This window comes from Mauremys mutica, chromosome 2, assembly GCF_020497125.1.
Source record: "Mauremys mutica isolate MM-2020 ecotype Southern chromosome 2, ASM2049712v1, whole genome shotgun sequence".
NCBI classification, from domain to species: Eukaryota; Metazoa; Chordata; order Testudines; family Geoemydidae; genus Mauremys; species Mauremys mutica.
Window position 1 is genome coordinate 18,703,989 of NC_059073.1, and position 24,942 is coordinate 18,728,930.

The 24,942-nt window shown below is 40.3% G+C and overlaps 1 protein-coding gene across 1 annotated transcript in view; it reads left to right on the top strand.

The window, feature by feature from the left end:
* NDRG1 (N-myc downstream regulated 1) overlaps positions 1 to 24,942 on the top strand; it is a 55,483-nt gene that overhangs the window by 2,061 nt on the left and 28,480 nt on the right. The window contains exons 2-3 of the mRNA XM_045003497.1: positions 10,873 to 10,951; positions 18,359 to 18,394. Coding sequence (XP_044859432.1) covers positions 10,889 to 10,951; positions 18,359 to 18,394 — 99 coding nt within the window. The 5' untranslated portion in view covers positions 10,873 to 10,888. The remainder of the gene's footprint in view (positions 1 to 10,872; positions 10,952 to 18,358; positions 18,395 to 24,942) is intronic.

Sequence of the window (24,942 nt, forward strand, 5' to 3'; positions counted from 1 at the left end):
AGATGGCAGTAAACATTGTTAGATGCCCTCGGACTTTTCAGGAGAAATTATCTAAAAATAGGTCTTGGAGGACCAAAAGAAGTAACTTAAAGGGAAGTGATTGGTTTTTAAATAGTCAGCTTGAAATCTAGAAAATTGTTTTAAAAAAAAATCAAAGGTGGTTTCAGGCCCTGTAGCTGTCCTTGTGTGTCCTTGCCAAATGCTGTGGTTAGAGAGCCATACAAGGGAAACAATGAAACTGACTTGTCATATCTTCAAAATAAATGCTAAAAATAGGGAGAAACATTATTTGTCTAATTTGCAGTTTCAACAACCAGATGTAACTTGTAACAATGGCAGCAAAAATTCAGACAAATGCATTAGAAATGATGTCACTTTAAATTTAGTGCTGGGAACAACAGGTACTTCAAGTACAGCAAGTAGACAAGTAGTCATTAATCTAAAATCCTTGTTCTAGCATAGTTTGACTCAGAATGCCTTTACTACGCAAGTAATAAAAACACATAGTGCTGTTTGTGGTGTGTTTATGCTCAAGATACTTCCATGCACTACAAGAATCATATGATTTTACAGATCAAATAGTAAAACTGGGAAGTAAATACCCAGAATACAAGTAAATTCCTTCCATGCAAGTTTGTGCATTAGTCTGTTTAGAAAGCAAGAGTTTTCAGAAACTGTATAGTGTATCTTTTTTTATGTACACTCCTTTATGAAATACTAGTATGAGCTAGTCATAAAGGGCTCAATACAATGAAAACAGTTAATACAGAGAAGATGAAAAATTTTGATGAATGTAAATAGGAATATTATAGAAATTTGTTTACGTAGTACTTTGCAGTACAACCTGCACAGATACTATGACATAGAGTTTATAGTGTATAGTAGTTTCAAACGGGGGTAAAAACTAAGGCTGGGTAGTCTCTTGAGATTTAAGAGTGTTGGCATTCAACTTTGAGAATTTGGGCCCAGAGTTTCTAAAATGCGCATGAGTGAGCAGAGACATGAAAACTGTCATATGGTAGGGAAACAAACACATAGGATAGTGGTTAGTCTCAGCCAAACTTGTGGTGAGCACAGCCTAGAAGTTTTTAAAGCTGAATGTACTGTATTGGACAATAGATATCAGAACTAGGGCAGAAAGATTCTTTGGACAGCTAAATCTATTTGAAATTGCAGTACAAAGCAGAACTCTTGTGCTACAGGTCTAAACGAAGTATTGGTGCTAGTTCACTTAAGTGGGGCTGTATTTTTGAAAACTTATTAATCTAGATGAAAATCGGAATTTCCATTTCAACATTTGTTTTGGAACAAAACATCTTAAATTTTTTTTCTCTGAACAAAGTTCTATTCAGTTTGGAAACATCACTGTTTTGTTTAGACACTTCTGATTTGAAATGTTACAGTAGTTCTAAACTAAAATGTTTTGTTTCTTTGAAGAAAATAAAAACACTTTGGGTCATTAGTGATAATCTGTGTCCACCTGAGCTGCTATGGTGTCTCATGCCCCTTTTCTTTTCATAGGTTGGGCTCCCCAACTGGACTACATCTCATGATACACTGTAGTCATGGGATTTGAATGATGAACAGTGGTGGTTCAACCAGTTATGGGACCACAGTGCATCATGGGAGATGTAGTCCAGTTGGGGAGCCAGGCCTATTAAAGAGAATGTGTTCACAAGGCATTCAAACTACAACTCCCATGAGACACTGCAGCAACTGACAGATCAATGTCAGTGTTGATTTGACAAAAGTATTTTGATTTGGATCAGCTCAAAACAATGTCATTTTGATTTTCCTGACAAATGCAAAAAACTTACCTATGATCTCTCAGAGCGGGGAACAGAATCCAAGTGGTTTGAGTCCCAATCCAGTGCCTTATCCAGTAGACTCTATTGTCTTCCAAAACTAATAACTCCACTTAAGATTTACCAATCACAGACATATGCATCATGGGGGGCCTTTCTGGAAAGTTAACTGTTTGTTCTCTTTAGCTCAACATACGTCCTCTCCAGAGTCTAGAAGTGTGTTTCAGTTCTATGAAACAAATAGAAGAACCTGGGAAAGTAAATAGATGGAATTAGTTCAGACCATGCCAGCATGCAGTACCAATGAGCAAATCCTACTTGAACAACAAATAAAAATTGCGGAGTGCTTGAAGGAATATTATTGTGGTAGCAGTGAGATAACATCAAGCAGTAATTGCATGCATCAGTCATTGAAATAATGAATGACTAAATGGTGACTTACACCTCTACCTCAATATAAGGCTGGGGAGCCAAAAAATCTTACTGTTACAGGTGAAACTGTGTTATATCGAACTTGCTTTGATCCACCGGAGTGCACAGCCCCCCCTCCCCTCGAGCACTGCTTTACCGCATTATAGCCAAATTTGTGTTATATTGGGTCATGTTATATCGGGGTAGAAGTGTATTTAAAAACAAAACAGGAATCATTGTAGTCATTTTCAGTTTTCTGTAGTTCAGGTCTAAGTTTCACATTCTTTTCCCTTAAATAATAAAGCATGTTTGAACAGAAGAGTACTAAGAACAAAATGCATGCAATTATCAATAACCACATTACTTATTTCTGTCAAAACAAAATGAAATAATGTTAGAAAATCAAAATTGCATGTACAATAGTAATCTTCCTCCCATCATTGCCTTATAACTAATCATATTTGGAAGTCGATTGGTGTCTGGCAAATTTGTACCATCATGTCATGCAATTATACAAGAATTTCTCAGTGAGTCTTACTGCTTTATAGCAAAAGGAGGAAGAAATAGTAAATTCCATCCTCTTAAAAGCTGTACTTGATTCACAATGTACTTCTTAGAGGTGCATTTTCTTTTAAAAAAGAAAATAGTTTCCTTGGCATTGGAAACATGTGAGGTAGCCTTAGCCTTTTTATACAAGGATTGCAGTGGACAGCAACACCCTTTTCAAATATTGCTTTGGATGCCAATGAAGATGACTAAAATCTGGGTGAGGCCACTCGAAAATCAGGCTCAGTACCACTGATTACTGAACACTTCAGTAATTCTCTCAAAACATTCTCCTCCTCCTTTCTGCATTATTTGATCAAGATGAAGTGAACAGTTGGCTGGATGTAATCCCCATCACCAATTCTGCTTGTCTGTGAGGCTTCGCAAATTAGATTTTTATAATTTTGTTGGATAATATAAATTAACTTTAAGCATTTATCATTTAAAATTGTTTGCCTATCTGTACATTTTGATTCTCAGTGGACATTTTTTTTCATGGGTTTGTGCATGGTGAAATGACCCTTACTGACACAATAAAAATCTAATCTTTCCAGCCATGCAATGATGTGTACATAGGACTGGAAGGGAGCTCCTTTATCATGAGTCCAGTCCCTTGCATCACAAGCAACAGAACATATGATTCTATTCATAAATGTATCCATCTTATTTTAAGGTATGTTAAGGAATAGCAGCAGTAAGAAACATATTCAGGAATAGTTCTGAATTGCATCACTTCAAATAGTTGTATCTGAATATAACACAACATAAGTAGTGCTTGATTTTGGTGGGTTCTCCACATTGACTTCATCAAGAGTAGCAGGTGTCCTTTGGCAGGAGAACATGGATCATATTCATCAGTCTTGGGACCTTTAGCCCCAAGAGTAGAAGCAGCCCCTACACCTTGAACTAAAGTAGTCAGTTTCCACTTACTCTTGGGTCAAGTGGGTGGTGCAGGATTAGGCCTGTTTTCTTCATACTCGCATAACAGAATGTTACTGTCTTTGGACTATCCCCAGTTCCATAGGCCAAATTTGACTTTGTATAGCATAGATATACAGTGTGTTTGCTGATTGTAAGACTGAGTAGTCTGGTGATATTTTCCAGACATGTTTGCACAAAGCAGGATGCATGTGAATTTTACAGTTCTGATCTTAATGTGTTGCAGACAACACTTCCTGTGTTACTTTTGTTTTGAGTTACTTCCCTTTCAGTTGTTAAAATTCTATTAAATCTTTTTCAGTTGTCAATAATTCTCTGCATAGCTGGAGACCTACCACACAGTTCCTTTCAAATAAACACTAGTTACAAACAGAGCAGATTTCTCATACGTGAGCTAAAAAAGTAATTGGTGGTAGTAATAACTGATTCTCTGTGGAGTAGCCACTAGAGAGGGATGTGGCACTTTGCCAGTGGTTTGCACGACTGCCCGACAACAATGAAATGCTTTAGAGTCATGATTCCTGAGTTTTCATCCTGGCTCTAGTAGCCAGAACAGGTGGACAGATGTAGGAGTCTGGGGTACTATTTGTAAATAAATAATGCTCCAAACCCTTTGATGATTGAATAGTTGAATTTCACTGAAAGCAAAGCCAAGCGTGATAATTTGGTGCATGGCAAAATGTATGAATCTGCTTATTGATTCCAATTTTGCCAGTAGTGACCATGTGCAACTTCATATTGATATTTGGCTGCTTGCTAGGGTAGATGGGACTCTGCTTTATTGTTATACCCCCAAATTTCCACCCATCTGTGGAAAATCCAAGTCACAGCTTCCACATCAGTGCACCTTCCCTTAGGCTACAGGGTATCTTGAAGTAGAGGGTGGACAGGAAAGGAAGCAGTAGGAAGGTTCAGAAAGTTAAGGAGCAAATATAGAACAACTTCTCTGAAAGTTTCCATTTGCACATGTTCAATAGAACTAACTATGCTGAGTTTGAGAGATTTATCATGGGAGAACAAAAAAAATGAGTTCTCTGGGCTGGATATTATGTGCCAATGCCAGATTCTCACCTCCCAAACAAAGCCTCTGCTCCCAGCTCACCTATAGTCAGGGATCCCATGGTGGCCAGAGGAAATGCTATGAAGGTCAACTGAAAGCGTATCTCAAGAAAACAGGACATCACAAGCTGGGAGAAGTAAGCCACCAGCCAACCTCAGTGGTGCCCCATCCTCAATCAGGCAGTGGCCTGCTTTGAGCGGAAGTGCCTTGTCCTTGAAGCTGAAAAGAGAAGTAAGGAAAAAGGACTTTCTCCCAGCAGGCAGCTGATGTGCCAGGAAATGTCTGCACATGCTGTGCATGGATCTGTGGTTCCAGGATCGGACTCCTGAATCATCTCAGCACCCATATCTTAATCTGTGGTAGAGATCATCCTTGAATCTAGGGATTGCTGATTATGACTTCACCATAGTACCAATAATTCAGTCAATACATAGAAAATATGTGACTTCAGTGACCAGTCTTCCCACATAACACAGTGAATAGTCTAAATAGTTTGTTCACAAAGTATAGGCTGACACTTGTGCATGAACTACCTGAATACTTATTCATAATTTTTATGGCAAGATGCTTTCCAATTAGTCACAAACATTGAAAAACTGATATTTTTATAAAGAGATCTGAAAAAACCCTCTAATGAAAGCTGAACTACTTTGATGAATGAGTATAACTTAGATTTTGCAGTACTACACACTGGTGCTTCCATTGATTAAACTCCTGTCTTCTGTAGTTCAACTGAGATGGAGTTTTTCTAAAGCTCAAAGGCCCTGTGCAGTTAAGACAGTGATGGTGTTAACTTATTATAATAATAATAATTATTGTCAGTGCCATTTGTGGGTGACTGGTATACAGCTCACATTGTTAGCAACAGGAATAGTTTAAGTGGCCCTGTAAAAGGCTGACAATGATGCCTGTTTGGACATGTATATTTTCTTTGTTTTTAGTGTCAAACGATTGGACTTTTGTCACTTTCTCTCCATTGATGAACTTGCTACTAGTTTAAGGATTATCTCATCAGTTTCAGTTACCAACTTTTGTGAAGTACTGAGGATGTTTGTTACATAAAGGTTCTAAATCTATCATTCTGACCCATATTGTCTCGCTGTTTACCATGTCCTCCTCTATCAGACTGTATCCATCACTCTTCTTATGCTTGGACTATAAACTCTTATGGGGCAGATGCTATCTTTGTTTTGCTTTTTGTGCAGCACCTAGAACAGTGGTGTTTCCAGTCCATTACTGGAGCTTCTATAGTACAAGTAGTAAACTATTTTGTAATGTATACATGACACTTAAGCACATACCATTCAAGAGTTGCAGAATTGTAAGTAGTGAATACTATTCCAGCTACTCATTAGTACTGCTTGCAGTAGCAGTGCTGTCCTGCATCTTGGAACACCGTCTCACTATATATAATTTTAAGTATTATCTCCACTACAATCAATGTTATAGCAGCTGATAGATGGAAATTGCCTTATGAACTGGTCAGTCTTAAGTCTTTCCCATACCTTAGATTTTCATTCTTCTCCCTCTCTTCCCCCCCCCCCCCCCCCCCCCCAAATATCAGGTAATTAGGAAGAGAGAATGCAATTTAGGCAAGGGTAAATTCAGCTGTGTATCTGTCACACCAACTTCTTGCTTGTGTGGCCTCTGAATACTCAACTGTACTGAAGCTAAATTACACATCTTGTAGCATATAAAATGTAGTCCATTAAAAGATTTAGAATGGGAGGGAAACCTTTGGCTGCGTCTCTTGACTTTGTCAGTGTAAACCAGGCTTCCAGCAAGGGCTCCCTTGGACCATAGGGTCATCCATTCTGCACTTAAACAGATACAGTTGGCCAGCCTAGATAAGCTGGACCAGGGTCCATTCCTTCCCATTCCTACTATCTCTTGCTTCACTGAACTACTGGAGAATGGAATGGTCGGTCTGTTTTGGAGAATCTTGAGAGTATGGATTGCAGTCTTTTCTTTCATGAGCAATTCCTGATTTGTTATGTAGAAGATCTCTAGGTGACTGATATTAGTTCCTTGCTTCCATAGCTTTGTGTGAAGTCAAGAGTGGTGATGGTAAACTATAATTATCAATGCACCAACACAGTTGATTTGAGTTATGGATCTTTCCTGCCCATAATGGGATTCTGTGGGTGATTTTGTGATGTAAGCCGATATCCATGAGGAGCAAGGGATTACTAAACTCTCCAACTTCTGAATTGTGCAGCATTTGAACGCTATCACTAGAACTGAAAAGATTTTTTTCCAAAGGCATGATTGACTTATCTGAGGTATCTAGGACAACACTTTGCCTGTCTAAGGGCTTGTCTACATTGGCACTTTACTGCACTGCAACTTTCTCACTAAGAGGTGTGGAAACACCTTCTCTTCCCCCCCCCCCCTCAGTAATTGTGTGTGAGCCTTTTGAAATTTAATCCTTTAACTTGGCTGGAATTGCATCAAATAACCAGATTCAAGTTTGTGGGAACCTACTGCTGAATATGTTGGCAGGATGTTCAATTAATATAGACCCAAAAGCTGACCTGGTGAAGTGAAATGAAAACCTTGGGGTTTTGTTTTTTCCCTGGTGCTGGCAACTTTACACAAATGCTTGTAAATATAGATTAACTTTGTGTATTGAGCACTTGGGCAGGGGAAAACTATTTTGATCCAGGAAGGTTATGCCATTACATCAGCTACTAGCTACAGTGTAGTATTAGAGGGCAACACAAAGCACCTATTTTAAACATAATGAAACTTGCAGTGAACATGTGTAAAACCACTTTCCCCAAGCAACTTTCTCTTCAGACAGTAAATTGGCTCACTGAGGTCATACTGTTTGTGCAACTGGTTCAAAGACTGAAGCACAATACTATGCCAATTATATTAGGAATATTGGCTTTTGTTGAAAATCTTTCAAGTGCTCTTAATTGATAGAAGGAAAACATACTAAATCAGAAATGCCTGTGCTAATGCAGAAGCATGATTTGAAGATCCAGTAGATTTCCAGAGATCAAATCTTGTTACACACAAAGCTTTTTCTCTTTAGATCTTCACAGAAGTAGTGGAGAAGCATGTTGGTCAGCACTTCCTAGCTTTAGTTTTTAACTAAACATTATGTTAACAACTTTGAACTATTGTAAAAACAATCATTTCAGTGCCATAAGATATCTAAGGTATTCTTTCTGGCATGGCTTTTAAAATCCTTTGTTTTGTGTTCTAACGTCCTGGAAGCCTAAACCATTCCATGTAAAAACTTACAGGTATTTCTACCACAAAAATACAAGTTGCGGTGTGGTTCCCACCTAATACTGGGAAAAGGCAGTCTTGCCTTTCACAGTCCTTCATGAAGACATGCTTGCATTACTTTTATGAACTTGAACTGAAACTAATGGATTTGTAGCAAAGCATGACAGTTTTGTTTTTGCATTCTTCAGTCCATATTGTAGAATTCAGTGAAAGGTTAACTTTATTTCACAGTATCCCAGTTTTAGCTAGATCTATTTTTTTTGGCCATCAGACGAGAATTATCTCTAGCTTTTAAGTAGTGCATTTATTGTGAACAGTAGCCAACTATGTGTTATGGATTGCATAGATTTCTGTTCAAGGTTTCCTAACACTTTCCCTTGCCTTCATTTGCCGTTGCTTGTAACTGACACTATTGTGTTAGATGAAATTTTTTATTCCTAGTCTCTACCTCAGGTTGAAACTTTTCTGAAAAACTTAAGCAAAAATGGTAAATCCATTTTAGAGAACAAGATTGGGTGGAAAATAGTCATGCTAATAATTTTTTTGGTCTCCTGACCACTTTGAATAACTTTAGTACGTCAGACTGTAGACTTGGTGTTGACTCACTGTCATAAACATGCCTAGCCTGTTTCCCTTTCACCATGTGCATCTTCTTTATTCCTCTGCACTTCTACACCCAGAACATAACATAAGCATCTTGTAGCAGGAGCTTTCCATGCCGCCTTCCTCCTTAGCCCAGTTACTCTTAGCATCCTGTTTCTTCTACTTATGTCCTCCCAATTACATCCTTAGCCCAATAATTACCACCCAGGTGTTCATAATTAAGGCTGTTTTAGTCACAGGTATTTTTAGTAAGTCATGGACAGGTCATGGGCAATAAACAAATTCATGGCTCATGACCTGTCCATGACTTTTACTATATTTCCCTGACTAAAACTTGACAGGTGGGGGTGGTGGTGCAGTGGGCTCCCTATCTGGCTCTGTGCTTCCCCCCTGTCCCCTGCAGCAGCAGACTTTGGGTGTGGGAGGGGGTTGGGGCACAGGATGGGGTGAGGTGGGCTCTAGGCAGCACTTACCGGGGGGCTCCCTGGAAGCAGTGTCATCCCCCTTGCTGAGCTCCTAGGCAGAGGCATCTCCACACAGTTTTTTGTGTGCTGCCTCCATCTGCAAGCACCATCCCTGCAGCTGCCATTGGCTGCAGTTCCCAGCCAATGGGTGCTGCAAAGCCATCGTTCTGCATGCTGCCTCTGTCCAGAACAGCTTAGTCACTTCTGTGCCTAGGAGCTGAGCAAGGGGGATGTCCACTTCTGGGGAGCCCCCCAGGTAAGCACCACCCAGAACCTGCCTCACCCCAAACTCTGCTGCTGCTGGGGGGGGGGGGGGTCACAGTGATCCAAGACTGCCCCAGCAGCAGCTGGGGCGACTGGTGCAGGGACTGCCTGAGCTGCCCCTGAGCCAGGTGCACCAGCTGCTGCAGAAGTTGCAGAGGTCACAAAGTTACAGAATCCATGATTTCCATGACCTCTGACAAACCCGCAGGCTTACTTCTAATCCCTGAATAGAAAATGGTTAACTTCCTCCAACTGGGCCTGCAGTCATCATGTTGTAGAAATGTCTGATCAGGGTGCTTGCTGCTGCTAGCACTTGATCATACTTGGATTGAAAGCTCCTTAGGGTGGGGCAGACTAGTGCATCTAGTATAGTGAGGTTTTCTCCTGGTGCTACCACAGTACAAATGATTTAATCAGGAGTTTGGAGCAGAAAATATGTAACTGAAATTTGACAGAGGGATAGTTTTTATAGGGGATAGTAAGATTCCCCAAAGTCATCCAATTTGGATAATTATAATCCAGATTCCTAAATTCTAGAAACTTGCTGTGCATTTGCACAGCTGAACTTGTTCAACACTTGCTTCTTCATTTTCTGGAAATCCCATCACCACTGCTCAGGGTCAAGTTTTAAACTGCCTGTACCTGCCTATTTTCCCACATCAAAAAACATTAGCCTAGGTGTACTGGTCTGGGAACCAGATGACTTGAGTTCAGATTGCACCTTTACCACTGTTGTGTTAAGATTACTTGGAGTCTAATGGAATAAATCCAGAATTGTATCCACTTAGCTACACTACCTTTTAAGACTGTGCCAAATCCATATCCTTAGCTATGCTGTCTTCTAAGAACAAAAGTAGGAGACAGTCCCTTCCCAGAACCAGGAACAGAATGCAAGTATCCTGATTCCCACCTTTCTTCTGCTGTTGAGCAAATAGCAGTGTGTTACATCCCTCTTGTGGCTGTCTGCATGGAGGAAATAAGTTTACATTTGCTACTGGTTATTCCATTAGCTAAAGTGGTAGAGTTCCATGCTGTGAATCTGTCCAAGATTCAAAAACTGCTAATGAGCAGGATTGCTTATACATGTACTAGATTTGGTTCCCTCCCACTCCCATAAATATAGAAAACTACATGGGGAAAGCCTAATTGGGGGGGTGGGGATGGACAGACAACTAGCATTACAAAATAAAATATTCCGATTAGGACATATCGGAAGTAATTACCCCTGCCTTGCAACCTTGATTCTGACTCCTTGTGCATATACTTAGATACACCCTGGAGTGACATGAACACATTCTATCTTTTGCTATAGAATCATTGCCTCACTTCTGTGCAGTGTTAATTGATTTTTTTAACCTTCATATTCTAACTAGGGAGGTGGGGCTGGGGGAAGGGGTGTGTGTACTTCCCAGGAGAGTCACAATTTTTAATCTGAGACTCTAGGAGGTGGGAAGTGGTCCTTCCCCCTCTCTCCCCCAATCTGTTTAAAACTCCTTTGTATAAAATAACAAATATGCTGAAGCTTTCTTGATCTTTGCAGATATCAGCTACTAACCATGTCGACAGAGCTCCAGGATGCTCACCTCGCAGAGGTGAAACCTCTGGTAGAGAAAGATGAGGTAATTTTAACTAAACAGTTACATGTTGTAATCTGGAACTTGCTTGAATTGCATTTTTTCTTCATATGAAAAATTGTTCTTAATCCTTTCAGAAAAAAGCAAATGTTGGGTATATGGAAACACTGGGGGCTAATCTGTCTGAAAATAATCAGAGTAGGATTGGGCCATGTTATCCAGTCCTCTAATTAAAAAACCATGTATACTCAAATTTTTTTTTGTCCCTGCCTCCTTTGTTGTTGGAAATTAAAATGTCATACAAGTGATGCTATGACACACAGAGCAAGGAAGGTTGTCATTCTCTTTTCCTTTCAGCCATTCCTCATGCTTAGGGCTGGTCTGCATAATTTTTATGCTACTTTGACTATCTGTTTAGAAACTGATAATTACATTGGTGCAATCCTCTAATGTGGATGCAGTTATATATTTGTATATATTTACTGATAAATTTACAGAAAGAAGCTGTACTGATGGAAGCATTTTAAAACAGCACAAAAACTGTGTAAATGCACCCTTAGGGCTTGGCTACACTTACAAATTTGCAGTGCTGCAGCAGGGTGTGAAAACACACCCTCTCCAGCGCTGCAAATTGCGGCGCTGCAAAGCGCCAGTGTAGTCAAAGCCCCAGCGCTGGGAGTGCGGCTCCCAGCGCTGTCCGTTATTCCCCACAGGGAGGTGGAGTACAGACAGCGCTGGGAGAGCTTTCTCCCAGCGCTGGCGCTTTGACTACACTTAGCGCTTCAAAGCACTGCCACGGCAGCACTACCGCGGCAGCGCTTTGAAGTGCTAAGTGTAGCCACAGCCTTACTCTCTGTTATACCACTGTTCTACTTTAAGGTTAGTAGTCTTCCCCCATGTATTGGAGTATCTTTCAATTTACTCTTTTGTCCTCAGCATTTAAGTTTCATGGCCATCCTAATCATGAATAGCGCTAACACTGTCTCTGGTTCCACATTCTGTTAAATATTATAGATCACCTGTATACTTGGATGGAAAGCACCAGTATTCCTAGGACATCTCATCCCAGTGATCCAATGTCTCAAAGACATAGGCCAGATTGTTCTGTTAATCTGTGCTATTCTAGGCAAACAATTTTGCCTTCTCTTTTTCTGAGTGGAAAGTTGCTGTAATGGGAATACATTCTTAGCAAATAATTTGCTATTGCCTGTGAATGGATCTCTCAAATTTGCCTTTCTTAGGGGCTTGTCTACACCATGCAGCTTTTAGCAACAAACAGCCTTGTTGCTGAAAGTCAGTGTGTAAATGCTCTTTGTCTGCACTTTTGCCAACAAAATACTTCCAGCCCAGTGGCATAGCCAGGTTCTAACATCAGGGGGAGCGAACACATTAAAAAAAGGTGCCACCCGACATATCAAATTACTAATTACATACTTCTAACACTACACATTTATTTTGTATTAAAATAAAAACACAAGAATGATCCAGCCACAGAAGGGTTTGCATAGCTGGCATTTCGCAGGAGAACGTTAGATTATACTTTAGATTCTAGAAAGTAAATGACAGATTACAGTAGTTAATAATTGTCACAGATTTAAAAAAAATACTGACTTTTTTCTAGTTACTAATTTCATTTTAAAATGAATCAATGAAATGCATTTTATTTATAATAGCTTGTAATACTAAAGTCACCAAAAAGGCATGATGGATACCGGTACAAGTTTTATGAGAATTGGTGATCAAAGATCTCATAGCTCTTCGAGGTTGGACAAAGTAGTAATTTCCATTAAAGTAGCTTTTATTCATGGGTCTTTTTTTTTTTAAAAAACAAGACATCTGACAAGTTGGCAGTCTAACATTTTTGGAACACTGAGTACTGAAAGTTAGGGTTGTTAACCAATTTAAGCTGTACATGCGCTGCTTAATTTGTGCAAGGGTTTGCCAAGGCTGAGTCCTAGCACCTGTAGGCTTGGTAATTCATAGCCCTGGTACCTTTGGTCTTGCTGTGTCAGTTATGAAAGTTTAAAAAAAAAAATTGCTTGAGCCCTGGCACCTTTCATTACGAATTAAGCACTGATCTAGCAACATTTATTATTCTTTAGAGCCTCACCTTGTAGAGGCCTGTGAGTACGAGAATCTCAGCTATCATTAATAACAAATACAAGATACTATCCCTCATGGGAGAGGGGCAAAGCTAGAAAACAGAAACCCTAAAAGCTCAAAAACCAGAAGGCAAATAAAAAGAACCCCAATTGTATTTTAAAATCTCATGGATTTTTTAAGCCAATCTCGTGATATTTGGGGGCTTGCCTCATGAGTTTTTTTTTGAATGCTTGGCATTAGCATTAGTAAGGGAATCACCTGCTTTTCAAGGCCATCCAGGATATATCCCTATGAAAAATCGAGGACAAAGGTTATTGTTGGGAGACCTGGCACCATAAGACATTGTGTGGTAAGTCACAGGCACTGCTCGGAAACCAGGAAGGGTGAAATCCTGCCCCTTCCCCCATTGAAGTCAATGGCAAACCCCCCATTGATCAGCACAGACAGGCAGGCTCCCCCCCAAGTGCTGGAGCTGGTCAAATGCTTGATGTGCAGCAGGGTCCTAATGCACCACTTCGGTGCAGGACTTTGGGCCCCAAAGGGCACACCTTAATACAGGCCAGGTGACCCTTCGCATGGCCCCATCAGCCCCATGCGGATCAGAACCGAGCGCTGCAGGACCTATTTCCAGTGGGGACAGGCTGGGAGAGAATGCTCAGGTGGGGGCAGGAAGGAGGCTGCGGTGCAGGACATTGGGTCAGATGGAAGAGTACTTACCTACAGAATAACCAACACCATATTCAGCAGCACCTACTGTAAGCTAGGCATTTGTTGGTCTCCCCTGTAAGTCCTGAACTTGGCCAAACCATGCTACGGTCGAGAGAGCTAACAGGATGCCAGCCAAAGGTAGTATGGTTGTAGGCAGGCCACTTCCCGTTTAAAAATGTTTTCCAATTTTTTCCCCACACTGCCCACCCTAGAAATTCCACTAAACAATTTGACTTGAGCAGAGATAACAGTGAGGTGCTCTTTGGTTCTTTGAGTCTCACTTTGCCTAGTACAGAATCCCTGCACTTTGAGTCCCTGCCAATGGTCTCTCTCTGCCTGCTTGGGAGTGCAATTAAAAGGAAGTTTCTTTTTAGGAAACTAGTATAATTTTATCACTTGACTGCTGATAAATGAATGCCCTAGGTATACATGGCAGCACATCTTTTGTGCTGCTGCACTTATGGCCATGCATGTCACTGATTTTTGTATCAGCAGTACAGTTAAGGAGTTACAAGATGGGACCTGTTAAGGGCTAACCATATGAGATGATTTATACATGAGTTCATTGCTTCAGAGAACTTGGGCTAGCAACACAGATTATCTCTTGCGTGTGTGCTCTCTCTGTCCCACACTCAGATGTTGGTGACCTTATTGATTAGCATTAATTCAGACAGTCTGTATAGTGGAGTTGTTTTCCATGTCCAGGATTGGTCATGTGAGGATGTGAGTTAGAGGCAAAAAATTGGCATCAATTCCCTTCTCCCACCATGCATAATTAACTTCTGGTTCCAGGTTTTTTAATTCTCCTTGTTAATCAATCATGTCTCTGACACTGAAAGGTAATCAATCACCTAAAAGCCTTTGAAAAACAAGGCAGACTTATGCCCAGTATCTTTAGGGTTGCCAACCCTCAAGGATTGTCCTAGAATCTCCAGGAATTAAATATTAATCTTTAATTAAAGATTGTCATGTGATAAAACCTCCAGGAATATATGCAACCAAAACCAGCATCCCTGTGCCTTAAACCTGCAAGTCCCCTATTTCTGTTTGGAGAGTGTTAAATCTATTTTTTTCTGTGCCATGTTGAAAGCTTCCCCTATTCATATTTTCTCCTGTTCTGAAGTGATTCACAATAATACATTAATAACAAAGACTCTGCTTTGCTTTGGCAAAGCAGAAATGGTTTAATATGTGAATCACATTGAAAGCATTTTATTTTAATTATCCTGCAGCAGACAAATGCCAAAACATGACCTGCTTAATAACGAGGGGGGAAATCGGGTCACTGATGTTCTGTGTGATCTGCACGTTACGTATGTTTGTGTTAAAAGCTAGAGCTGACTTACATCGTCCAGGTCAGCTATGTAAATATAAGACTGCAATGGCTCAGGAAGCCAAGATACAAGCTGTGGGGAAAAGCAAGAGCTAGTGTGGTGTGCGCGTGTGTGTGTCTGAAGTCCCTGCCAGGCAGAGGCTGCAAGGTGAGCGGGGGAACAGGCAGCACAGAAGCTGCAGGGCAAGGAGGAGCAGGGCAGACAGACGGGGTGACCCTGCAGCAGCACTGAGTTGCCTCCATGAGCCAGCTGCTACTCAGCACCCCCCACCGCCGCGCTGGGGGCCTGCGGTGCTGCCCTTTCCCCTCTTGGCAGAGCCCAGCCCTGCCGGGACTCAGCTTAACAAGCTGGGCAGCTGCAGGCAGGCAGGAGCCTCTTCCTCTTCCAAGCCAGGCAACCAGCCACCACTGCCTGCAGCCCAGGAGTGAGTCAAGCTGGGGATGGAGGCCACCTGGAGCCGAGAGCCAGCCGGCAGCCACATGCAAAACCCGGCTCTGGACTCCAAGTCCGGAGCCCAGTGCTGGCTGCACAGAAAGGTGCCGCTTTTTGGAAATGCCCTCAGGGGGAGCGGCTGCACCCCCTGCTTCCCCCCCAGCTACGCTACTGTTCCAACCCTGTGAGCAGCGTTAGCTTTGTCATCAGGAGAGTGCTCCTGCCAACAAAGCTGCATTCGCACTGCCACTTGAGCAAAATTTTTGTTTTTTCGCGGGGGGGCACTTTTTAAAATATCTGTAAAAGACAAAAGTTTTGTCTACAACTTTGCAGTGTAGACATACCCTGAGTCTTGTTAACATGTGGCTGTAACTCCTGGCAACAGTAAATCTTGCACAGCTTTCTGCACTATTTTCCATGCTAGAACTCTTAATTCCTATATTTTTAACTTTCTTCCACCCACCTTCATTAAGCTTAGTTACACACCTCAAAACTTTGGAAATCCACTCACAAACCATTTTGTTTCAATTGTGTTAAAATAGTTCTCTATTCTCTATTACCAAAAATGCTTGCTTGAAAACTATTTGGAATATGGGTAAGAGGAGCAGGTAATCTGTTCAGAAATAAAGATCCTCTTTTCATACTTAAATTCCCAGTTATATTTGCAAGAGGAGAAGCACTTAGCTTTAATGTCTCACCACTGAAGTCTCACCTTAAGCATGTATTATTTCTAAAAGGTGTTGACATCTCTAACAAAACACTGCAGAACTCTCTGGATCTCTGTCATGGGCAGATGAGAAATTCCTCTTATTGAGCCAAAGAGGACTATAATACATGCTCTGACCCAAGATGCTACCTTAGTTCTAAACACAGTCTAAATAACACACAGGCTCTCTGGATGCATATTTACCTCCTTTCTAGCTCTAGAGTACCACAAAACCCTGTGGTGAATGAACGAATTAGCTATGCTTTCTAACATTAACATTTCTAGAGCCATCTATGACATCTGTTCCTATGTATAACACTGTTTTTGGTTATAACAAAACAAAACCCATTTCCTACAAGATAGTAGGACTTTTTTTTTAACAGGACCAGCTCTCAGAGGTTTCAAAAACATCTCACCCTGCAGCACTGATGCTTTTTGGGATTACAAACTTTACATTATATTTTACTGCACAATGAGATTGCCTAGCTACCAGTATAAATACCTTGGTTCTGTAGCCCTCTTGTAATCCAGACTCAGACTTCTGATAAAGCAATCATTCCATTGAGGTCTCATTGTTTATATTTCTAATAGATAAACTATCATGATGCTGTTGGTCAAGACCAAAATGTTAGTCACTAAAGCAAGGGTTCTCAAACTGGGGGTTGGGACCCCTCAGGGGGTCAGAGGTTATTACATGGGGAGTGGCAAGCTGTCAGCATTTATAATGTTTAATTTAACACTTTTTTATATATTTGAGGGGGGTTGCACTCAAGCTCCTTTGAAAGGGGTCACCAGTATAAAAGTTTGAGAACCACTGCACTAAAGTATCAGAGGGGTAGCCGTGTTAGTCTGCATCCGAAGAAGTGGGTATTCACCCACGAAAGCTCATGTTGCAAAAGTCTGTTAGTCTAAAAGGTGCCACAGGATTCTTTACTGCACTAAAGTATCCTGCTTTAGTCTTCTGGGGCCTCATTGCCTCCTGCAGGGTCTGAGTTTGTTCTTTTTGCATGTATATATTTTTTTTCAGCCCTTTCCCTGGTATAGCTTCATATTCATCAAGTTCTAGGTCCTGCTGTTCTTATCCATATTATCCTCAGCTGCCATCTCCTTCCTAGTTAAATTCCCTGTTCTCAAAATATATGCAGCTAATATGTACACTGTCTATTTTTTATTGCATGTAGAAATATTTAAGATGGCATACATGTAGCTCTTTAAGACAATAAGGAGGTTATAAAGCCTCTCAGCTTGCAGGTGGGGGGTGGGGGTGGTACCGTATGCCTACTTTGTGTTGGGCGGCCTTTAATGGCTTGTTTAATGTTGTGCGGACACCAGGGTTAAGCATCACTATCCTGGTTTATGCTGAGGGTTAAGTCTCTCCTGCCTTATGCAGACAAGTAGTCCCATTGACTTCAGTGGAAATTCACAAATGAGTAACAGCTGCATAAACATGCACTAACATTTCACAGCTCGTTCAAACATGGGTTCTCAACCTGCCTCTTTTTGAGGCTCCCCAACATACTATTAAAAACTCCATAGGCCACTTGTGCCACAACTGTTTTTCTGCATATAAAGGCTGGGGCTGGTGTTAGGGGGTAGTGAGCAGCACAACTGCCTGGGACCCATGCTACATTGCTCAGGCTTTAGCTTCAGCCTTTGGTGGCAGGGCTTTAGCTTTCTGCCCCAGGCCCCATCTGGTCCTGCTTAGCAACCCCCTAGGGGGCCTCAGACCCCTGGCTGAGAACCACTGTTCTAACAGAATGTCCCTTTCCAGGGTAGGCAAGCCCTACAAGAGTGCTACCTAGCTGCTAGAACAAGGAATGGGAGTTACAATTCTTGGATTCTATTCTTGGTTCTCAGTCTGACTTAATTCATTGTTAGGTTAATGATTAGCTTCTCTGTACTTCACTATACATTCTATAAATTAAGCAAGTATATGTCTTGAAGCATAACTAGTGTCTGTAAAATACTTGGGGCTAAATTCTTCACTTGTTGAGTAAAACTCCCATTGAAGATAATGGAAGTCTTACTGTATTTTGGTGGAGGGGGGCTATTGAATTTGGTCTTTGGTAAATTTGGGAGCTTTACATAAGTGTATACTTATTTAATTCAGACTAATTTTGCAGCTGCAATGCATATCTGCATTAATATGTTACAAATCTCTCTTCACAGGCAATCACTCGCCTTCTTCCAGATTTTGATGTTCAGGCAAGTAAAAACACTTTTTCCACTCTCCCATTTAGTAAATCAAAATGTGTGCAAAATCTGATCAAAAGTGTGACTTATTCAAAAACAATGTAATTACAAAGCATGAAGCTGAATAGTATCAGAATTATTTCATAATCTTGTAAAGAGGACTATCAGAGGTCTTCAGAAACTGGTTCTGAGGAAGTATCCACTTAAAGGAAAAAACATTGCATTTTGCTAAAGAGGATGTGACTGGCAACCTGGTTGAAGGTGAAATCAATTGTTCTTAGAATTTTCTTACTACAGTGAAGTATGTGCATTTCCTCTCGGCAGGTAGGTCTTATGTCTTCTGTTGTATATAGTTTCTAGTGCCAAAAATCTCTTGGAAACTTGTTAAGCAGTAAGGAGCAGACAAAGTCCATGGTCTTCGGTTCTAAACTTGCAAATCATCCACATCCAGGTCAAAGTGATGTCTTTCCCATTAGCCACACTTCTCTTTGAAGGCCTGATAGACTTCCCGGATTCTTCAGTCTCTTTACTGCTTAAAGTTGTGGTGACTCTTATGTTTAGTAGTATCCTCTTTCGCCAAAGAGAGTTGATCAGACTAATCTAAACAAATGTCCAGGAGCACTGCTTCCTATTCTTGCAGAGATGTAACTTTGAAACAATGGAAAATGAACATAAATGGAAACATTTTCATCTTACACTTGACTCAAATGGGAGTTTTTGTCTGAGTAAGGACTGTAAGATTGTTCCTCTGTTCATACATCAGAATTTGCCAGAGCCCATAGACCATTTAAAAAAACCCTACCCTTTTGGTGGTGGACCTTAACTTATCATTCTTGTCCAAGGGATGCAGTTTCCTCAAAGAAATGAGAGAGGCATTAAATATGGTGTCAGACTTCTGCTGATTACTAAGTTTGGGGAAGTAGATACTGGAAAGATGTGAACTTGCAAAGTACAGTATACTTTACCTGTATCTCTTTGCATTCTCACTTGAGTGCTGTGCAATTTTGCTATGAAAAATACAGCACTTAATAAACCAATTTTTTCTTGGAAACCAGAACCCCAAACCCTCAAGTGCATCTTCTCATGGGGGGCTTGTTCCTGTGTTTTATCTACAGTAAATCTGTTTTATAGCACCCATGGAAGTAAGTCCTTTATGATTTTTGACATTCTCGATCTTAAATCTGATAAATGTAGTTAGCCGAAGAATTGTTGCAAAAGCAGGCTTGGTTGTTTTTGCAACAGCTGATGGAATAAACTAGTTAGCATGTGATTTCCTATTGCGTTTTTTAAGCAGCACATGGAAGATAAGCTTCCTGTTTGGGTCCAGATTAATTTGGAACAATTGATCAATCTGAATCCCAGATTAAGTGTGCTAACTGGAGTATTGCAAGATTTTGATTAAATATGACTAGAAATGACCTTTTGTGTCCTGTCTGTATTCTGACTACTTTAATTTCAAATTTGCTTGCTTTATAAATAGAGTATTAACTGCAATGAAAAACCAAAGTGGAAAATTCAGATAACTACTAATCCAGACCAACAATGTCCTGACTGTCTTTAGCCAACAATAACTGTCAGCTCTTGCTCTATGATCTTTCTTTGCTCTGCCTTACAAGACATCTGCCATCTTCAGTAGCAGTTATCTATTTTTCTTTTTGAAACACAATAGTCCAGTATATTGAATTGCTACTGGTGATAAGGAAAGAGCACAGGTGCTGCTAATTAAGGTACCTAAAATTATGTATTTAAATAAGTAGCAATTTTTTTTGAGGTGCTGAGCATCCACAAGTCAAATGTTAATGGGAGCTAAGCTGATCAGCGCCTTAGGGTGGGGGGAAATCACCTTATTTTTTTCATGCCTAAATATGGTTTTGGGTGCCTACCTTCAGATTCAGAAATATTGTTCAAAATCTTATGGGGCTATCTAAAATATTTGTAAATTAGTGACTTTATTTCTTCCACTTAATGAAAACTTCAACCTTTTTCTGAGGCCCCCCAACATGCTATAAAAATGCCACAGTTCACCTGTGCCACAGTGGTTTTCTGCATATAAAAGACAGGGCCGGTGGTATTGGGTAGCAAGCAGGGCAATTGCCTCGGACCCTGTGGAGCCAAGTTGCTCAAGCTTTGGCTTCAGCCCCAGGGCCCTGGGATTCAGTCCTGCAGGGATTTAGCTTTCTGCCTTGGGCCCCAGCAGGCCCAACACTGGTCCTGCTTGGTGACCCCCTGAAACCTGCTTGTGGTCTTCTAGGGGCCCCCAGACTCCTGGTTGAGAACCACTGCTGTAGACTGCTTCTGCAATGACATTTGAATTTCAGGAGATGTTTTAGCTGGTAATTCAATTTGAGATTTGGGAGTAGGCATAGTCTGTTTTTAAAAACCCACCTGAACTATAGGACTTGGGAGAGAAATAGCCAGATTATGATAGTGGAAATTAAAACAAGGGAAAAGTTGGTGACATAATTAACTCGTAAGAAAATTTGTCTGGATCAGACATGACAAAGGGGGGGGGGGGGGACATAGAAATTGGGTTTGTTTTTGGTTTAATTGGCTTGTGAGTTGCTTGTTTTTAATCAGCTCTGGGCAAGTGGCGGGGAGCGGGGAAGAGTCAGGGGTGCACAGTGGCCCACCATAGTCCCAGACTGCACACTGGGGGGATCGAGTCACATGGTGTTGGGGGTTCTTAGGGATTGGCTTGTTTTGGCCTTGTTTTAAATGGGATTAGCTTGATTTTTGTCTTCCTGTGGAAAGTCAGGGTGCTTATTTACCATGTGAAAGTTGACAAACGTCTGGATGTTAGTCAGTATTAGTTGGGCACTTAACCTTAAAACCTGAGTTATCACTTGGAATTGTTAGACATAATTCATGAGCACTGAAAATTCTAGACATGGGGGAGCTGTTTTAACACCAATCTATGCTAAAACTGATGCAGAATAGAGCATAACTTCATGGTTTTGCATCATAAATTTAGGACCTGTCAAGCAGGTAAGGATTGGTAGACATTAGTCCTAATTCTTTTCCTAACAATGATCACAGTTCAAAAGTGGGTTGTTGGCCATCAAACTTTTTATTTACCAAATAACTGAGTGCAACTGTTTCTGATGCACTATAGTTGTAGGTGGCAGAGATGAGTTGCAATCGTTTCTTAAAACTCCATGGCTATTGGTCGTCATTGTTCACTGGTAAAGTGACTGTCCATCCATCTCTCCCTACTGCTCTGTATCTTTCTTACAAAAAGACATTTCATAAATTGACAAGAAGAGCCGATCTTCTTCTTCTTCTTTTTCAGTTCTTATAGGGGCAGATCTCCCCCCCCTCCCCAACTGGTACAGGTAGTCGTAGCTACAGTGATCAGCCCCATAGCTGTGTTCTCTCAAATGGATGGTTGAGGGGAGATGCACTGAAACACTATCTTGGCAAAATAGTGTAACCCATTTGCTAATTACAATGTGAACAATCACTAGCCAGAACTAGAGGGCCTGCAGTAAGGTACCAAAATGTCATCTAGACAGTGGTAATACAGAATGTTATAAATGGCCTGACAGAGGCACTGAGTAACTACAATTGCTATGGAAGACTGTGGTGCTCAGCACCACTGAAATCAAGCTGTTAAGGTGCCCAACTCTATGCAACTGAAGTAGGGAGATATGGACCACTAACTGAACACTGTCAATTTAAACTTAGGCCCCAGGTTTAAACTTTGACCAAGCTTTTTACACAACTAAACATAGTTAAAAAGTGGTGACCATTAAATTCAGTGAACAGTTTCAGACCAACATTGCCCTGCAAGTAGAGAACCGAACATTGTGTGCTAAATTAGAAGTAAAAGTGCTTTGTACATTTAAAAAAAAATCAGTGAAGGAATATAATTAAATTAAACAGAGCATAAACAGTAGTTAGTAAATGGAATTTTAAATTTTCACTTACAATCATCCAAGAAGTTATAAGTAATATGGGTTTAAAACAAGCCTAAAGGGAGGATACAGTTTACACAAGTTTAGGTTAATAAGCCCTTTACTTTATATTAAAAAAAAAAAGAAGACTGGAAAGCTGCTTCCCTAGAATTTCTTGAAGGTGGGAGACAGTGTGCATAGAATGAGGGAATGGTACATTTTAAACAAATCCAAATAAAAGCACTTGGAAAAAAAAAGGGGATTAAGGATAAGCTTAAGCTTTCAAATAGTGTTGATGTAGCACTAGTTTCAGTTGAAACACCAAATATTTGGCTTCAAGCAAAATGCCTGCTTTATTTCTTTCTTTTTAGTGTCTATGATGGTCTGAGCACATATCCCATAGTTTAAAAAAATAAACATCCAATTTAACCATCTTCTCAACAGTCTAAGGCTACAGCTACACTGAGGCTTTTAGTGACACGGTTGTGCCGCTACAGCAGTGCCACTAAAAGGCACACAGTGTGGCTACTGTTCGTCAGCAGGAGAGAGATCTCCTGCTGACAAAGCACTGTTTTCTTCAGTAAAAACTTGTCGTTCAGGGGCAGTGTTTAGCACCCTTGAACAACATAAGTTTTGCTGAGAAAGTGCTAGTGTAGACAAAGCCTTAGAGAAGAGAAGGAAATAAAAGGGCTTCTCTGCATGCATCAATGTACAAATTACTTCACTCTAACCTTATGACTACACAATGTCATTTGATGACCAAAAAGTCTATTTTAAAATGATCAACTCCTTTTCAGACTCAGATGTCTTCTCTCAAATTGCTTTATATAGAATGTTCCCATAACTTTCTGTGCAGTTTTTGTTTTTGTTTTTTGTTTATAGAACACTCAATAGGGATGTGCCTTTTTTTAAAAGCTAGAGATACAAGAACAGATGGCACATTTGTCTTTTATCCTTCTATAGGATTAGTGTACCTTTGATTTTTTTTCCCAAGACAGTGTTTTTAATACGAATTGGTCAGTGAAGAGCCTCTTAATATAACATTGACGTTGATTGGGATGTGCTGCCATCTGTTTTCGGTGCTCTACATTTTAAAACGCTCATCCCCAACATCACGTAGACTGATTTCTGGATCTGTAATGAGGATCAGTAGAGATGTGAAGTAGTTAGCTTTATATAAAGGAAACTGGTTTGATTTGGCAAGGTATATGAATTTCTGGAATTCTTAATGATTAAACTCTTGTGGGGAAAAAAGCCTAAGTCAGGTAAAAAATCTATACCATAGTCTCCTAATAAAGACTGAAGAATTACACCTCCTGTTAAAAGAACAGTCTTATTCACATCAACCATTAGAATCTTGTCTCCCTATCCTACATGTGCCAAAGTTTTACACGGGGGGGGTTGAAGTTGAGACAAATTTTAGATTGGGCAAATTGGAATAGTGAAGGGTCAGTAGGTTGCATAGGTTAAATGTCAGTGGCTTTGTTTAGCTGAAGTCTAAAGATCTTTTCATCAAATGGATAAAATGAAGGAAAGTATTTAAATTCTAAATGTAGACTTTTTTTAATAAAAGAGGAGTTATTCCAGGGGCAACCACTAAACTGGAGAGAATGTGTTTACAGCAGCTACCATGCAGTAGTATCTCATACCAGTTATATCTCTAGCTAGAATAAAAAATAATTGTAGGATATGTGAGATTATTGGTATTGAGGTATGAAATCCATAAATGCTATAGTTCAGGGGTCGGCAACCTTTCAGAAATGGTGTGCCGAGTCTTCCTTTATTCACTCTAATTTAAGGCTTCAAGTGCCAGTAATATAGAAAGACCTTCTAAAACATTAAAATATAAGTCTATAATATATAACTAAACTATTGTAAATAAGGTTTTAAAAATGTTTAAGAAGCTTCATTTAAAGTTAAATTAAAATACAGAGCCCTCTGGGCCAGTGGCCAGGACCCAGGTAGTGAGAGTGCCACTGAAAATCAGCTTGTGTGCTTGGCACATGTGCCATAGGTTGTCTTTCCCTGCTATAGTTCATGCCTTGTTTAGAAAACAAGCCATACAAGTGCAAAGTGTCTGCATGTGTAACAAAACAAGTAGCCCTTCTGATCATTCCTGTTGGAAGAAAAAGTGCTATTTTAAAGTCACTGTATACCTTCAGATTCTTACTAGAAGTACATATTTTTTCTGAAAAATACTGAGTTTGAAGAAGCATCTAATTTTACATGGGGGAGGGGGGAGAAATGTAGACTTTGAAATTAAAAGCTTTGAATTTTCTTGTATCTGAAATAGTTTGGTTTGGAGTTATGCTTCCACCAGCATGTGTGACATTTAACAGGAATTGCATCCAAAATTATTTGACTTAGGTGTATTAAGTGTGGTTTATCTTTTTGTTTTTTGGTTTTTCCCTCAGAACAGGTTGTTCAGCATTATGTACAGTGGAGAGTTGCATTTTTCCCCTTTATCTGAACTGTATTGAATAGGCATGTCTTCTGGTTAAACCTGACTCCAATCCTATTTAAGAATGACGTCCTCCTAAATTAGTTTTGTTTTGGTTTTATCTGTAGCATCACAGGAGCTGTGAGCTTATGCAGAATAGCAGCTTGTCTATATAACCCAGTTTTCTACAGAGTCAAACTAAAACCTGCTACTTGTTTCTGCCTGGT